At 39.6% G+C, this 18,592-nt stretch overlaps 1 protein-coding gene and 1 long non-coding RNA gene across 6 annotated transcripts in view; one reads left to right on the top strand and one right to left on the bottom strand.

The window, feature by feature from the left end:
- Window positions 1–614: 614 nt before the first annotated feature.
- LOC112857651 (uncharacterized) overlaps window positions 615–18,592 on the top strand; it is a 43,227-nt gene continuing 25,249 nt past the window's right edge. The window contains exons 1-2 of the long non-coding RNA XR_015245919.1: window positions 615–7,261; window positions 7,706–7,892. This is a non-coding gene — a long non-coding RNA (uncharacterized LOC112857651). The remainder of the gene's footprint in view (window positions 7,262–7,705; window positions 7,893–18,592) is intronic.
- Window positions 9,263–18,592, bottom strand: part of CD46 (CD46 molecule) — a 32,103-nt gene continuing 22,773 nt past the window's right edge. For 3 of the 5 annotated variants that reach the window (XM_086693528.1, XM_025920969.2, XM_086693530.1), the window contains 4 exons: window positions 16,324–16,371; window positions 10,393–10,443; window positions 9,846–9,881; window positions 9,263–9,346 (listed from right to left, as the gene is read on the bottom strand). In XM_086693528.1, the coding sequence (XP_086549654.1) occupies window positions 9,285–9,346; window positions 9,846–9,881; window positions 10,393–10,443; window positions 16,324–16,371 (197 nt within the window). In that variant the 3' untranslated portion in view covers window positions 9,263–9,284. Of the gene's footprint in view, window positions 9,347–9,845; window positions 9,882–10,392; window positions 10,444–16,277; window positions 16,372–18,592 lie in introns of all 5 variants that reach the window. The other 2 variants (XR_015245916.1, XM_086693531.1) reach the window with 2 other exon arrangements.

Raw genomic sequence — 18,592 nt, 5'->3', positions numbered from 1 at the left:
TTTGTCTGATATAAGTATGGCTACTCCAGCTTTCTTTTGACTTCCACTAGCATGATAGATGGTTCTCCGTCACCTCGCTTTCAATCTGAAGGTGTCCTCAGGTCTCAAATGAGTCTCTGGTAGACAGCATATAGATGGATCTTGTTTTTTATCCATTCTGATACCCTATGTTTTTTGATCGGAGCATTTAGCCTATTTATATTCAGAGTTATTATAGAAAGATACGGATTTAGTGCCATTGTGATATCTGTAGGTTTCATGCTTGTGGTGATGTCTCTGGTCCTTTGTGGTCTTTGCTGCTTTCCATTCACAGAGTCCCCCTTAGGATCTCCTGCAGGGCTGGTTTAGTGGTCATGAACTCCTTCAGTTTTTGTCTTTCTGGGAAAGCCTTTATCTCTCCTTCTATTCTGAATGACAGCCTTGCTGGATAAAGGACTCTTGGCTGCATATTTTTCCCATTCATCACATTGAATATTTCCTGCCACTCCCTTCTGGCTAACTACCCTTATGTGTCTACCTTGTAGGCTAAGGCCCGTTTGTCCCTAGCTGCTTTCAGAATTCTCTCTTTTTTTTTTTTTTTTCAACGTTTATTTATTTTTGGGACAGAGAGAGACAGAGCATGAATGGGGGAGGGGCACAGAGAGAGGGAGACACAGAATCGGAAACAGGCTCCAGGCTCTGAGCCATCAGCCCAGAGCCTGACGTGGGGCTCGAACTCACGGACCGCGAGATCGTGACCTGGCTGAAGTCAGACGCTTAACCGACTGTGCCACCCAGGCGCCCCTAGAATTCTCTCTTTATCTTTGTATTTTGCCAGTTTCACTCTAATATGCCGTGGAGAAGAACTATTCTTGTTAAATCTGAAGGGAGTTCTCTATGCTTCCTGGATTTGGAAGTCTGCCTCCTTCCCCTTCATATATATATAAGAATTGACCAAGAATCAAATCAGAAAATTGAAAACCACTGGACCGATATCTGATGGTGTCTTGGAACCAGTGGCTGCACTGGTCTGGAGGAGGGGCCGTCTGGTTTGGTCCCACGGAGGGGTGTGGTTTGGTGTAGGTGGGTCCCGCCTCCACTGTGGGCCCACTGTGGATTCCCTGAAGCCCCACCATGTTGGTCATCAGGCAAAAAATAGCAACACCCCAGTCTCTCCACCCTCCCCACCAGGTGTCCCAAACCACTCTGTTCAGGCTGTCCTCCCACTAGCATGAGTGGGCCAGTTTGTTTCCCTCCACACTCTTCTGTGCTTCCCAGGCACTGGGCCAGCGGCCATTAGCTTACCTCAAATGGCAGTAGGTAGAACTCATGGAAATGCTGAACCCTGGCCCCACCTGGGACCTAGGGAATCAGAATCTGCATTTCAAAAAGACTTACTACACACGAAATTGAAGCGCAGTCCCATGGGGTCCTACACCAGGAATTCTCCAATAATGAACATCGATTACAAATGGAAGGGGTGTTTTCCTGGGAGCCTTTTCAGGTGGCGCTGGGTGACCAGTTGACCATTTTCCCAAACACCATAACTGTCATCTAAACAATGGTGGTTTCCAGATTCTCACTGAAGCCACCAGCCCTAAGCACCAGGATGGCGGAGCTCTTGCTTGATTTCCATAGATCGGCACAAGGCTTGCCACGGCCACAGAAAATGGTTCAAGTTTTTAAAAGCTGCGTAAGGGAGATAAATGATGTTAACGTAAGTACCTTATGCGAACATTAGTTTTACTACCCAGCTGCAAATGTTCTTGGGGTAGCAAGTCAGGAGTCAGAGTGGGGAACTTTCTCCACGCGATCTATACTTGTGGTGATTTGTTTACCTTCAGGTACGGAACTGAGAGGGAAGGAAGATGTTATTGACCACAGACCCCAGTATTGGATTTCTCCCATATTTAAGCAACGAGGGGCAGAGTTAAGCCCTTTTAGAATGGTAATTTCACAGAAGGAAAGCAGAAAAGACCGAGTTAATATTGGATACAACATGAAATTAAAAACGGCTTCTGGGAATCACCGCAGTGGTCGGAGCCTGTGAACAATGACAAAGTTGGAAGGACTTTGGGACTGTCAATGCCCGGGAAGGCCACAGGAGGGCAGCAGTGCCCCATCATGGAAAGGCTGACGGCTTCAGTTTAGTGCAACCTTTTTTTTTTTTTTTTTTTTTTTTATGTTTATTTACTTTTAAGAATGAGAAAGAGCGTGAGCAGGAGATGGGCAGAGAGAAGGAGACACAATCCAAAGCAGGCTCCAAGCTCCAAGCTGTCAGCACAGAGCCTGACATGGGGCTCAAACTCACGGAACATGAGATCATGACCTGAGCCAAAGTGGGACGCCTAACAGACTGAGCCACCCAGGCGCCCCATAGTGTAACCTTTTCTGAAATGAATCTGGAAATGATGAAAGCAACCATGCGTAAGGGGGGAGGAAATGCATGGACACTCAATTTTTACATCTTTCTGGAAGTCAGTAGACTATGTTAAAATCCTGCTCTTAAGTAAAAATATGCAAATTTGTAAAAGATCTAAGAAAGTGCATTCTTGGTTAAAATTAAGTTTAACTGTCAGACATTATTAAGATTTCAAATACCAGAGCGGTTGTTTCTTTAAAGCTAGAGTATTCTGTAACAATGCAAATTCCGATTTGTGCCCATCCTCTCTCTCTTCAGCATTGTTTGAGAAGACTTTTGGTAGTCACCTTTTCACCTTAAAAGCTCCCCTGGTTACCAAAAAAAAAAAAAAACAAAAAAAAAACCAAAAACCAAAAAACAACAAAAAAAACTTCCTTGCATATTTTATACCAATTTAAAAAATATGCTACACTCTCAATCTAAAGCCATATACAATTTAGTAAGTTATTTTCTATATTTATAAACAACCTAACATTCATCCAGAGCTGTTATCAGAAAGATTGCCTCTGTTTTTTTCAAACCACAAAAAGTCTTGTTTTGTTAACCAGGCAATAACATTTTAAGTTTCAAACTGTATTGTGATGTAATATGCTCAATTAAAACAAACAGCATTTTGTAAATATAAGCCTTTACGTCCTGTTTTTATTAGTTTATGTGTAGGAATGGGCTATGGAGCTTGAGAATCACTAATGCAGAGGTTCTAAACCATAGCTGCATTATTAGAATCGCTTGAGAAACTTAGAAAAAATAGCAATGCCAAAGCATCATCCCAGATCAATGACATGAGAAACTTTCATGGGGGGTGGGACCCAGGCATCAGCAAAACTCCCCAGGCAATTCCAACGTGCAGCCATGATACTAAAAATACTGAGGTCTGATCTCAGACATGTAGCAATCTGATTTAATTCGAATCTGCAAAAAAGACCAAGAAAACTTTTTGTGTAAACAAAAGCAAACCCTGTTATTACACAAATCAAACTTTCTACTTTCATCACTGGGGCTTGGGTTTGTAAGCACTTAATCATACCCACGCACTGACGTGATTTGGAAGGTATATCTGCCACCAGATACAGGCATATAGACACCCAGTTAACTCAAGGTTCGGTCACATCACAAAGGCTCTAAGAGCTGGGCAAGTCGGGAGAAGCTTCACGGAATGGGCAGTAGGAGCTGAGCCTTGGGGAAGATGTCCAGGACAAGAAGTGCTACAGGCGACAGTGAACCAGGAACACAGCCCAGCACGTGGGGCAGACGGTCCGCTCGACGGACAATAGGTTCTTTGAAGAAATGGAGAAGTCTTCGGAAGACAAGTTGGGATTTAATTGTAGAAAGCTTCAGGGTGCCTGCGAGAAACCTTGCACTTGACGCTGTGCGCCTGGGACTGAACACCCCTGAGCAGGAGAGGCCCAGGACGGGCTGGGCGAGGAGCCTGGACACATTCAAGGCTCTGCAATGTGAGGGGCTGCCGTGGAACGCGTAGAGAAGTCGGGCCAAGTACAAGCATGCTCTGCTCTGAGCTAAAACACACGGGAAATGAACGCATCGTCACAAATGAAAATTCTCCCAATCTTGGATTTTATTTTTCACACTTGAAGATCCCATTTTCAAAATATGAACAATAAAGACCCCCCCCCCCCCCACGGGACTTCTCATTTCACTGCAAATACATTCTTCCGGTTTTAGCAACCTTTCACATATGCTGCTTTCCACGTCATTAGAGAAACTTTTCATTTTATCCCATATATATAAATGTATATAATGGCATATATAATTGCCATTATTTGAAAAACAAAATTTATATTTACATATCGAGAGCAATTTTGTATAAATATACAAAATAAAACAAATTTGAAGCAGAAACTAGTATAAAAGTCTGTTTTGGAAAAACAACGTAACAATAACATAACAATTTTTTTGGAAAACAGCATAACAATCTTTGGTTGCAAAAGAGTCAACTGGGCTTGTTAAAAATCAACAGTACAGCCATCTCTCGTTTCTGAGCAAGTGCTACATCCCTGAAAAGTATGTGAAAATTGGGTATAGTAAAACTTCACCTTCGTACTTAATTCAAAATTCCTGTTTCTTTCTGCTCGAGCGTATCTTCCCGAGGTACCTCACCGATCCCTCAGGGAGGGGACACTTACAGTGCATCATAAACATGCTTTGTCCGTAAAACAATACCTGTAAAGCACGATTCCCAATCACGTCCTTCTCAAGGCAGCGTTTCTTTGGCCTAACTTATGCTACTAACTATAAAAGTGCAAAACAAAATTTGCAAAACCGTACTCTGAATGTGAGTAGCCGTCCCTTCTCTCTGCCCACTGGTTTGTTTGAAAGAGACCCTGCCTGATGTGAGGACTCAGCGAGGTCACGGTCTGTTCCACCCCAGCATCCGGTGCTAGCACAGCTGTCTGCTTTTTTTGGTTCCTTTGTTCCACCGACAGCAGATACTGTTTCCTTTCCTGAAATGCATGGCTTAATTTTTACTGTGCGTTTAGCAGATATGGTAAGATGCACATAAAAACTAAGATTCCGGGGCACCTGCGTGTCCGTTAAGCTCAGGTCACGATCTTGCGGTTTGTGGGTTCAAGCCCTGTGTCAGCCTCTCTGCTTTCAGCAAGGAGCCTATTTTGGATTCTTTGTCCCCCTCTCTCTGCCCCTTCCCAGTTCATTCTCTCTCTCTCTCTCTCAAAAGTAAGTAACAGTAAAAAAACAAAAACAAAAACAAAAACAACTAAGATTCTGATACAACCTGAGGTTATTGGATGGAGATGTTCCTGCCAAACTCACTACTCTTATATGACATTGTTTAAAGGAAGACATGTCCTTATTCAAGTACGGGGAGAAAATCACCCATTGCTGGAATTTAGAGTGGAATCTAACTTTCTAAAAGAGCGAAATCCTCTTCGAGAAGACTACAGGCCACAGGTTCACTCTGTGCCCCCGCCCAGCACTGCTACGAGTGTGAGAGCTCTCTAACGTACAGAAGTTTCTGACTGATTCTGAATTCCTAACTGATTTCTCACTGTTATTGTTGTTTGAAAAAGTGAAGAACAAAGGCCATAAACTTTATAGCTTCCTTCGGTCACCAAGATATTATAAATAGCTAGAAAGTATATAGAATTCTACCCTATTTACTTTGAGTATTTCTCAATAATATTCTTAGTTCAGGAAGTCAAACTTGTTCACATTCCCAGTTTTCAGTGTTCTTGTTTCTAATGTTTAAGGGCTGAGGTAGAATATATATATTTGTAAATGCATTTAACACCCAACCATATATAAAACACATTTTAGAGTTGTTGAAAGAATGAATCTTAAGACTTGGCATTACTCTGTGAACAAAAGAGACTTTAAAATAACTTTTATTTTTTTTAACATTTATTTATTTTTGAGACAGGGAGAGACAGAGCACGAACAGGGGAGGGTCAGACAGAGGGAGACACAGAATCTGAAACAGGCTCCAGGCTCTGAGCTGTCAGCACAGAGCCCGACGCGGGGCTCGAACTCACGGACCGCGAGATCGTGACCTGAGCCGATGTCGGCCGCTTAACCGACTGAGCCACCCAGGCGCCCCTAAAATAACTTTCTTTACAAATGCAATGTAATTTATTTTGGACGATAGTTCCCTAGATATGGAGATTTAGTTTAAAAATTGTTTCCCCATCTAAATACTCCCAGGGGTATTGTACAGAGTTGCCTTATAAATACAAGTGTTATTTAAGGGAAAACAGGCCAGATGTTCATACCCAAATGCATACACCATTCAAAGCAGCATCAAAGGGTGGTGATTACACTCAAACCACATTGAAATGTCAGCCTTATGGCTTAATGGTTGCATCGTGAGAGTACAAGCACTAGAGAACAGCTTCTGTAGATCTTAAGATTTTAATTGTATCGAAAGATAAAGTGATGTCCTCATTCGTAGAAACCACTTGGTACATCTGCTCTGCCTCAGTGGTTGATCTATTCCAGTAAGTGGTATATTCACCCCTAACCTCTGTTTCACTAAAAGGCAAGGTATGCAGATAGCATCATTTAGTACAGGAATTAAATCCAGAGGCCTAGTAGGAAAATGGACAACTAAGAACATAGATTTGTAGTAGCAAGAGACCCTGATCTAGGAAATAAATGATTCTTTTCAAAATAATTTCACATGTCGGGGTGCCTGGGTGGCTCAGTAGGTTAAGCGTCAGACTTCGGTTCAGGTTATGATCTCAAGATTCGTGAATTTGAACCCCACGTTAAGCTCTGTGCTGACAGCTCGGAGCCTGGAGCCTGCTTCAGATTCTGTGTCTCCCTCTCTGCCCCTTCTCTGCTCATGCTTTGTCTCTCCATCTCTCTCAAAGATAAACATAAAAAAAAGAACTGTCTCTTTACTTGTTACTGTACTGCTGACCAGCAGGGCCTGGTTATCAAGGGACGTGTGAGTTGCAGCCACAAAAGCTGTGGTGCCAGACGTGTATATGAGGTCCTTTCTCAGAGACACTGACAATCTGGGGCAGGATAGGCGAGTTCAAGGATGGTGCCTGCCCACCAGTCTCCCCAGTTTCGGGCCGGGGGGATTGCCTTGGGCTCACCGACATGTGTTTAATGAGAAGCCCGTTCCTCAGGCCATAGCTATGCAGATAAGCTAAAAGGCGAGTCACAGAAAGACCGGGATGATTTCAGTTGGCCACCTCTGTGCTGTGTCCTGGGTAGGGTGGCCAGTTAACAACTGTTCCTCCATTTATTTCAGTCCTACGTGACCTGCCAACATAAGCCCTGAGGGCCACCAGACAGATGCACGAGCTCCTTTTCGGGAGGTACTGGCGATGTGGAGCACGGCAGAGGGAGCGTGAAAGGTCGCTCCGGCCCTCCAAGGTCTGTGGAGAGGACTGCGGCCAGACTTGGGTCTGTCACCTCAGGCCTCAGCTACACAGATAAGCTAATAGGCCTCTCTCCCAGAAAGACTGGGGGTGCATTTCAGACTGCTGTGTCTGTGCTGTACCCTGGAGGGTTGGCCAAAGAAAACCACATGAGCACTTTAAGAACTGTTTCTCGGTTGGCTGTAGGCTTGTGGACCTAGGCCCCACTGGCTTTCAGAGCCAGATGTTTTGTGGACCCATCTCTGGGGTGCAGGTCTTAAAAGCTGGGGTGCCAGACGTGGGGTTCAAACATTTGGCTTCCCAGGAAGAAGCTCAGAGTTGTGAGCTTCCATCTAACTGTGGGTTGCCACACTGGGGGAGGAGTTTATGGTGAGACACTATGTCCTACTCATTTTTGATGTGGGTTTGTTTGTTTGTCTTCTTTTTCTTTTTCAAGTAGGCTCCACACCCAATGTGGGGCTTGAACTCATGACCCTGAGACCAAGAGTCACATGTTCCGCTGACTGAGCCAGCCAGGCACCCCTTGATGTGGTTTTGTATCCACCCAACGTAGATTTAGTTTTCAGATCTCCTTCAGAGAGAAACTGTTCTGAATGTGGCTATAGACGTCGTGTGTCGGACAGGAGGTGAGTTCCGGGGATCCTCTCACGTTGCCATCTTGAACCAGAGGCTCAGCTTACAAGACCCATTACTTGGTAGCTAAAGAGATTTCGATTAATACTTTGAAGGAACCAGCATTTTGATGCAGAGAATTTAAACAAAAAAGGAAAGTGAGGAGCAAAAAGCTATCTTGTCTTGCTTTCGCCACAAAACTTTTTGAGACTTGTAAGAATATTCTACTGACAATATTTCCAACTCACGCTATGTGTATGTGTAATTTAAAAAATGTATGCTACTGATTGACAAATCAAATATGCATATCAAGTGTCCTACAAATATAAGATTGAAGATTCAAGTGGAGGCATTGTGATTTAAAAAAGATAACCAATAGCATAAAAGAGTTTGAGCTCGTTATGTGTAGAGAGTGTATTTTTATTACATGCCCTAAACCAGATGACTAGTATAAAGGCAAAATATATCATAAACCCATGAATACCAAAAGTCTTAAAATTATTAGGTTTGCTGTGAAAGTCATTTCCAAAACTACAAGGAAAGAAAATTATTGAAAATCAATAAAAATCAAATTTCAAAGTACCTAATCTTAGTCTATGCTCCAGGATTTATTCTAAGTCTTTCACTAAATTGAGAAGTATTTCATTAAAATTTAAGTTTGATGTTTAAAAACCCTATTCTCCCTAGAAGATACGTACTTGTACACTTTTTTTTCTATTATAAGTCCCTCCCCCACATTTTTCATTTTTATAGATGAAAACAAAAATAAGGGTAATGAGGTGCCTTGTAAATCTTACCCCTCAGTAATGTTAAGCTTATCCCCAACAGTTTTACTGCAACCTAGTAAACTGAGAGAACAAAAGAGGGAAATCAAACACTGCTGCTTTTCACTCCCCGGTTTAACAAGTGTAAGTAACAGCTCTAAAGGAAAAGAAATCAAACTGGGTATTCGAAAGAGACATGTGCACAGCTTCTTACAATTCCCTAACTTCTCCGGACAAATGGAAACTTTCACATAAAAACTCCACTGAATACAACTGTCCGAGTCTCCACAGTGAACTGGTCTAAGTTTCATCTTGGCCCCTGGTCCAATTTAGGAAACAGGGGAAAGCTGGGTGGGGAAGGCCCCTTAACGCTCCGTGATTTGCTATAGAACTTAAACCTCAAGTCCCACCCCACAGAAATTTTTCGTGAAGTCCTAACAGACGAAGCAAGTCTGCGCAGGTAGCTCTGGCCGCCGGGACAGGAAAAGCAGCCTAAAATAGTGTTAGTAAACAGATGCGACTGGCAGGGCACACTGATGCAGGCTCAGCTTAGGGAAAGATGGCATAGGCACAGGTGCAAATGCTGCACGCACGTAGGTGAGGAGTGAGAAGGACCGGAAGTTAGAAGAAATGTCCTTTAATTTACCCTTTCTTTCTTTGAAGACATCTGTACAGGCAGGTGCAAAGTACTGCAAGGCCGACAACTACAAGAAACCAAGAAACAAACGACATGTAACTGAGAGCTAATTGCCAAGATTCAAAATGTAGCAGCAGAAATAAGTAAGTGTTGGTTACATTTCAGTGGTCAGAAAATGTTACTTCATTTAAGCCCATATATATTCATATTCCATCTAGACTCTTCACTATCAGAAGTTCGTGAACAGTCCACAGTAAGTCAGGGAAGAATCCTTGCTTAGTTTAGAAAAGTACCCAAAGCATATTTGGGACGCAGAGTCATGACTAATCATCCTGAAAACACATGGAGTATTTAGGTTTGTTACTAAGTGGACAAGTGGAATATAAAAGAATATACATTCACCAGCAAAACGTGTAGTATCATATACAAGGTCAGACTGTTCTAGACTGCTGTACTTCATTTCAAGCTATAAAAACCACAGAAACTGAAAAGTCACTTAAAAAAAATAATGCACTTCCTCGCAATACTATTTTGATTTAAGTGGCATTGAAGTTTGGGCTACTTACGGATAGTAAGAATAATCACAGCAATGATACCTGCATCTGGGAAAACATGAAAACAGTTTGAAGATAATTGAGCGCACAAGGGTCCCAGAGAGTAGTCGCATTTAATCTTGCTCAGATCATACACTGTATCTATACACGACAGCAAAGAAAGAGTTCCTCAGTGTAGTTTTAGCATGACTGCTAGTGTGTCCAGATCATTCCGATCACAGAGCCCTTGGACTCTGATCCCACATCCAGGGGCCATCTTGTGAAACTCTTAATTGGAATCGCTTTTCATTGTTTTGTGTTGTGGCTACTACACCAGGTTATTTAGTAAAGCTTATTGGGCACTTAGAATTCCCTAGATGGAAGGAAATTACCTACGTGTGTCTACACATAAGTACCACTTATGTTTATCATGTTATCTGGACTACTAAAATCACTATCAATGTCAAATTTTGTGAAACTTGGTTCCTTCCTTAACTACAAATAATTGGAACATGATAGCTATTTCTATATAGTACTCCAACGTTTCATAAGGAAGAGTAATTAATAGCCAAAATAATACCTAATTCCTCCAGTTCTTCAAATAATGCTGATTCATTGGGCTCAGGATAGCCTGGGGGGCAAAATGGAAAAAAAGAAGAAAGACTAAACCTTAAAGATCCATAAATTCACTGGTTTTTATTTTTTGCTTTTGTACGAAACTGCTAATAATTTCATTTTCCTTATATATTAATGTTTCTTAATGAAAATATCATAAGTTATAAATTTATATTTGATGTCACCAACAATCTTCTTCCTGTACATTGGTATTTCCTGTGACAAGATTCTGCAGTATGGCAAGCAAATTTATCACCACCGCATCCTCAAAATTAGCCTGAATTCAACATGAGTCTACTTAAAATTAAAAGATAGAGGAGGACTTTAAAACAATTTAGAAGTTGGTCAGGAATAGAAAGACTCTTCAACATAATAAAAGCCATTTATGAAAAACCCATAGCCAACATCATATTTAAGACTGCAAGTTTTCCTTTAAGATCAGGAACAGGACAGGGTGCTTATGTTTGTCACTTCTATTCAACATAAATACTGCAAGTTCATATTAGAGCAATTAGGTAAAAAAAAATAAAAAGCATCCAAATTGGGAAGAAATAAGATGATCTCTGTTCACACATGACATGATATTTTACATAGAAAACTCTAAAGATCACACACACACACACACACACACACACACACACACACCTAGTACAACCAATAAATGAATTCAGTAAAGTTGCAGGATACCAAATCAACATGCAAAAATCAATTGTGTTTTGGGGCGCCTGGGTGGCTCAGTCGGTTGAGCATCCAACTTCAGCTCAGGTCATGATCTCACACTCTGTGGGTTCGAGCCCTGCGTCGGGCTCTGTGCTGACAGCTCAGAGCCTGGAGCTGCTTCGGATTCTGTGTCTCCCCCTCTGTCTGCCCCTCCCCTGCTCATGCTCTGTCTCTCTCTGTCTCAAAAATAAATAAAAACATTAAAAAAAATAAAAGTTGATGGGGAGTGGGAGGGAGGGGTGGGCGGGTGATGGGTATAGAGGAGGGCACCTGTTGGGATGAGCACTGGGTGTTTTATGGAAACCAACTTGACAATAAATTTCATATTAAAAAAAATAATAATAAATAAAATAAATTAAAAAGCATCAATTGTGTTTGTACACACTAACAGTAAGCAATGTAAAAAGGAAATTAAGAAAACAATTCCATTTACAATTGAATGAAAAGGAGCTACCCTATGACCTGGCAATTGCACTACTAGATATTTATCCAGAGGATATAAAATGCTGATTCAAAGGGGCACATGCACCCCGATGTTTATAGAAGCACTATTGACAATAACGAAATTATGGAAAGATGCCCATTGACTGATGAATAGATAAAGAAGATAAGGAATATATTTAAAATGGAATATTACTCAGTGATTAAAAACAATGACATCCTGCCCTTTGCAACAATGTGGATGGAACTAGAACGCATACATTCAATATGTGCGAAGCGAAATAAGTCAGTTGGAGAAAGACAAATATATTATTTCACTCATATGTGGAATTTAAGAAGCAAAGCAGATGAACATAGGGGAAGAGAAGGAAAAGTAAGAAAAACAGAGAGGGAGGCAAACCATAAGAGACCCTTTTTAAAAAATGTTTGTTTATTTATTTTTCTAAAAATAATTTATTGTCAAGTTAGCTAACCTACAGCGCATACAGTGTGCTCTTGGTTTGGGGAGTAGATTCTCATGATTTCTTGCTTACATACAACACCCAGTGCTCATCTTAACAAGTGCCCTCTTTAATGCCCATTACCCATTTCCCCTCCCTCCTGCCTCCCCCTTCAACCCTCAGTTTGTTCTCTGTATGTAACAGTCTCTTAGGTTTGCCTCCCTCTCTCTTTGTAACTATTTTTTCCCCTTCCATTCCCCCATGGTCTTCTGCAAAGTTTCTCAAGTTCCACGTATGAGTGAAAACATATGCTATCTGTATTTCTCTGACTGACTTATTTCACTTAGCATAATACCTTCCAGTTCCATCCATGTAGTTGCAAATGGCCAGATTTCATTCTTTCTCATTGCCAAGTAGTAATCCACTGTATCTATAAACCACATCTTCTTTATCCATTCGTCAGTTGATGGACACTCAACAATTTGGCTATTGTTGATAGTGCTGCTATAAGGAGACTCTTAAATACAGAGAACAAACTGAGGATTGCTGGAGGGGTGGTTGGTGGGAGGATGGGCTAAATGGGTGATGGGCACTAAGGAAGGCACTTGATGGGATGAGCACTAGGTGTTATATGTAAATGATGAATCACGAAATTCTATTCCTGAAACCATAATTACGCTATAGTTAGCTAACTTGGATTTAAATAAAATTCTAAAAAAATAATAAAAGACTTTGGAATAAACTTCACAAAGGAGGTAAAAGATTTGTACACTGAAAACTATAAAACACCGCAGTAAGAAATTTAAAAAGACATAAGTAAATGGAAAGAAATCCTGTGTTCATGGATTGGAGGACCTAATAAAGTTAAGATGCCAATGTGATATGAAGCAACCTACAGATGAAGTGCAACCCACCAAAAGCCTAATGATGCTCTTTGCAGAAATAGAAAAATCCATTTGAAAATTCATATGGAATCTCAAGGGACGAGGAATAGTTAAAGCAATCATGAAAAGAGAAGGCAAAGTTGGAAGGACTTGTACTTCCTGATTTCAAAACTTACTACAAGTACAATAATCAGAACAGAATGGCACTGGCATAAAGCAGGGCACCTGGGTGGCTCAGTCAGGTAAACGTCTGACCCTTGATTTTAGCTCATGTCATGATCTCATGGTTTGTGAGTTCAAGCTCCATGTCAGACTCTGAGCTGATGTCATGAAGCCTGCTTGGGATTTTCTCTCTCCCTTTGTCTCTGCCCTTCCCCTGCTCTCTCTCTTTCAAAAGTAAATAAACATTAAAAAAACAAAAGACAGACAGACAGACCAATGGAATAGAAGAGAGGCCACAAAATAAACCTTTGCATATATAGTCAAATAATTCTCTACGAGGGTGCTATCAAAATTCAATAGGGAAAGAGCCAACTTCTCACAAATGGTTTTGAAAACTGGATATCCACATACACAAAAGGATGAATTTTAACACTTGCCATACACCAAACACAAAAGTTAATTCAAAATCGATCAAAGACCCTAAATATCTAAAACCATAAAACTCTTAGAAGAAAATAAGAGTTCAGGCTTCATGATGTTGGATCTGGTAATGTTTTATTGAATGTGACACCAAAAGCATAGGCAACAAAAGGAAAAACCAAACAAATTAGACTACATTAAAACTAAAAACTTTTGTGCATCAAAGGACACTAACAATAGAGTGAAAAAACAACCCACAGAACGGGAAAAAAAAACATTTGAAAATCATATATCTAATAAGGGATTGAGATCCAAAATATAAAATGAGCTCCTAAAACTCAAAAACAAGACAGAAAAACAACCCATCAAAAATGGACAAAGGACTTGAATAGACATTTCTCCAAAGAAGATATACAAATGGCCATTAAGCACACAAGAGGATGCTCAACACATTATTAATTGTTAAGGAAATGCAAGTAAAAACCACAATATACCTCATGTATATTACCTAACATATATTATGATGGTTATTACCAAAAAGCAGAAAATAATACATGTTGATAGAGGTCAAGAAATTGAAACTTTTTCAAATTAAAACAAACAAAAAAAAGAAATTTAAATTTTTTTTTGAGAGAGAGAGAGAGCACAGGCAATAGAGGTAGAGAATCCCAAGCAGGCTCTATACCCAGTGTGGAGCCTGACACAGGGCTGATCTCATGGTACTGAGATCATAACGTGAACCAAAACCAAGAGTTGGACGCTTAACCGAGCGAGTCACCTAGGCACCCCACGAAATCGGAACTTTTGTTGCTGATGGGAATGTAAAATGGTATAGCCACTATGGAAGACAGTATGGTTGTTCCTCGAAAAAGTGAACACCGAATTGTCATATAACCAGCAATTCTCCTAGATATATAGCACCCCAAAATTGCAAACAGGGGCCCAAAATTAAAACTTTTCAATTGTTAAGTTCACAATTGAAAGTAGGACTCAAACACTTGAAAGCCAATATTCAGAGATATATTATTCAGAGTAGCCAAAATGTGGAAAAAACCCAACAAGTGTCTTTTCAACAGATGAATGAACAAACAAAATGTACAAAACAATGGAATATTATTCAGCCATAGAAAGGAATGAAGTTCTGATACATGCTGCAAGGTGGATGAACCTTGAAAACATTATGCTACGTGAAATAAGGCAGAAATGATTCCACTTCTATGAAGTAGCTCGACTAGTCAAATTTATAAAGACAGAAAACAGAATGGTTACCAGGGATGGGGTGGTGGGGGGGGGGGCGGGGGCGGATTGAGAGTTATTGTTTAATGTGTATAAGGTTTCAATTTGAGATGATGAAAAAGTTTGGGGGATAGTGCTGGTTACAAACAATGTGGATGCACTTTATGCCACTGAAATGCACACTGAAAATGGTTAAAACAGTAAAATATAATACAAGTTTATCTAGAAAAACTAATATACAGAATAGTCTAAGTGTTGCTGAAAAGGAAGTGTTCTGCCAGATATTAAAACAAATTATAGTGGGGCACCTGGATGGCTCAGCTCAGGTCACGACATCATGGTTCGCAGGTTCAAGCCCCACGTCGGGCTCCGTGCGGTCAGTGAGGAGCATACTTGGGATTCTCTCTCTCTCCCTCTCTCTCTGCCCCTCCTCTGCTCTGCTCTCACTCTCTCCCTCTCAAAATAAATAGACTTAAATAAAAATTTTAAAAAACCCAAAACATATCATAGTATTATAGTGGGGGAAAAAATGACTCAGTGTTGTTACAAGAATGGCCAGAGTTCAAGGAAACATAAAGATGACTGGAAAACAGTTGGAGAGAGGACAACTTAGTCAACAGATGTTGCTATTTCACCATTACAAGGGGGTGGGTAGAGTGGAGAGGAGACCTATCTCACTCCATTTGTCAGAATGAATTTCAGATGCACCAATGATTTAAATGCAAAGAATACAATCAGAACACAGGGTTGAAATGTTTATAAAGTTTTAGCATGGGAAAAGCCTAAAGCTTTTATAAGACAGACAAAACACACACAGCCATTAGGGAGAAGATCGATACGTCCATCAGTCCATCTACTTATTGATGTAAAATTTCTATACATGTAAAAGACCACTAACAGAATAGTTAAATAAATAAATACTGTATACATTTCAAAGTCATCATCAGAAGGAATGGCAATAAATCTAAATACAACCCCAATATAAGACATTCAATGGGAAAAGGGCAAGTTTCAAAAAATTACATACAAGATGATGTCAATTTTGTTTAAGATAAAAGAAAAAATGCCCAACTATATGTATAACTACACATCTAAGGATGTTGACGTACAGAAATAAAGAGAAACCCTAAACTATTAACAGTTATTAACTCAACTAAAAGACTAGAGAAAAAGAAGGGTAATTCTTTACTCTGTATACTTTCACAATGTTTGAAAATTTATAAAAATATATCATCCATTTACCACTCATGTAACAAAATGTTACAAAAAGGCATCTATAACCAGTAGTACACCATAAAAATCTTAAAAGAAAACTGACCAGTGAAAATAAGGCCCCAAAGCCCCTGAAAAAATGTTCACTTCGTATTAAAAGTGTTTTAACTTACAATGAACTCTCACAAATCAAGAAGAAAAATATTTTAGAAATCTAATTTTTAAAAAATGAGCAAAGGGCCTGGATAAATCAAAGTGGGGCAAAAAAGTTCAAATTCTTTGATGATAATTAAAGAAATGCAAATTAGAACAAGACACAACGTGGCATTCATCACCTTATCAAGTTGTTAACTATATAAGCAGGAGGAAGTATTACTGAACCTGGATACTTTGAAACTGGAGGTTTGGTTGGATGAGTAGGCTTGAAACCTGGAAAAGTAAATTGGATACAATTCACTAGCCTTATCAACACAAAATTATGGATTTAATTTTGAATTATTTTCAGAAAAGACTCATTATTTCTCAAAATGAAAAATACAAATACTTTCCAAAGTTTGCAATTCTACTGCTGGGAATGTAGTCTAATGTATATTTGCACAAGTTCATAAGCGTGTATGACTAAGAATGTTCCCTACAACTTTGTATTTTATATGGAAATCCTAAAATTGACTAATAATAAATCATAAAAATAATGTGTTCAGGGTAAACACACATATTTGTAAAAAAAAATACCATCCAAGTCGTATCATACTACATAAGAAGGTGTACCTTTTTCTCTTCTGCCTTGTATTTCTTGGACTTAAAAAATATTTGCACATTTAGATCTGCTTTAACACCATTATCTGTTGCTGGTCCTTTTGATATAGTCTTTCTCTGACCGATGAAAAAAAAAATGATTGACAATCCCATGGAGAGTTTTGATTTTGATTTTTTAAAAAGGATCCCTGTAGTTTGTCCTCTTTATAAGCTTTTTCTTACCATTTTTCTTCTAAAAACTAAACTGTATCAGTGTTTTATAAGTCCTTTATGAAATGCTTATGGTTCAACTCTTTCAAAAGAGCATATCAACAAACATAGGATACACCACAGTGCATATACTCACTAGGATCATGTAAGTAAATACGGATGGTTCATGGAGTATAAATTTCATATGCAATCTTAATAAATCAGTCCACCAAAAAAAACCATTTTCTTTCCCCCCAAACCTCATAGCCCTCAAGTAAAGCACACAAGGAGGGTATCAGGTACTAGGTTTACAGGAATTATTTAAAAAATATATTCTAATTACCGTATTAACATGCATAATTCCACAAATCCTTTAAAATACTATGGCCATAGGAAATATACAAACAAATTAAAAGCTATTAATCATGATCTGTTTGAGTTCAACACTTTCAAAAAACAAGAAGCTAAAGTCCACAGAAATGAGGTTACTTGAGTAAGCTGAGCCAAACTAGGACCTTAGTGAGGTCTCCCAGGATAATGTTCTTCCCACTATTCCTGTTGTCTCTTGCTTCTGATGGAAAGAGAGTCCAAAGATAGGAGCACTGAAATCAGGAAGATATTTCCTTCCAACGTAGTAAAAATGATCTTTCAAGTCTTGAACAAAGTAGCTGACCTAATGGAAATCCTTCATTTCATTTCATTTCATTTCAATGAATAAGGATTTTTCCTGCCTTTCAGTTGCTATGAAGTTTAGGTGCAGTTGCCAAATAAAAATGCCCAGTAAACGGAAAAAGAAAAATTGTATGAAGTTGGAAGGGGTGGGGGTGGGGGGAGGACATACAGGTCTTATTTGGAGATAGCAGATATTTCCCAGTTTAAATTGTGCTACGTAAAAAACAACAAACTAAACTGGTTGTAGTCCAGCAAGTGAAACATAGTCCTAGACCAGGAAGATACCCTGGGAGCAAACTGATCACTTTAAAAAAAAAAAGAAAGAAAAAAGAAACAGCAAAGTCGACCCAGAAAACACACGTTAAAAAACAGAAGCCATAAGCCTTCCTCTTCACTGATACTAATTCGAGTGCTGCTATAAGTCATATGAGCTACCTTTACAAGCTCCCCATATGCCAGGCACTATGCTAAGTGTTAAATGCATCCCACTTAAACGGTATGTAACCTTCCCAAGTTTACATACCTGTTTATATCTGTGGACTCTGCCAAATAATTTTAGAAAAACTAAATAGAACTAAAATGGCTGTAAATACATCCTTCACCCTTTCACTACTCAAAATGTGAATGACTATAAATCACATAAATGTAAAGGATTGTTGTAAAATATAAGCAGGAAAGTACAAATCGGAATGACTCAAAATTAGAGGTTTTATTTTGGGAGAAATCTGTACCGAAAAACGAAATAATGTAGAATCAACGACTTCAGAATTATTGGCTTCATTTCATTTATATAAATGAATATTATTCTTTTATTCTTGACTTATAAGTGTAAATAAATGTACGTAAAATTCTTTTAGTCTTGACTTACAAATGTAAAAAATTCTCATGCTTCAGTCTACTCTAAAAGTGGTTGCTAGGGACGCCTGGGTGGCTCAGTCAGTTGAGCGTCCGGCTTCGGCTCAGGTCATGATCTCACGGTTTGTGAGTTGGAGCCCCACGTCGGTCTCTGTGCTGACAGCTCAGAGCCTGGAGC

The sequence above is a fragment of the Puma concolor genome, chromosome E4 (assembly GCF_028749965.1).
Source record: "Puma concolor isolate L17-30 chromosome E4, mPumCon1.1.hap2, whole genome shotgun sequence".
NCBI lineage: Eukaryota > Metazoa > Chordata > Mammalia > Carnivora > Felidae > Puma > Puma concolor.
Note: the sequence above shows the minus strand (reverse complement) of the source record. Positions and strands in the feature narration are given on the sequence as shown.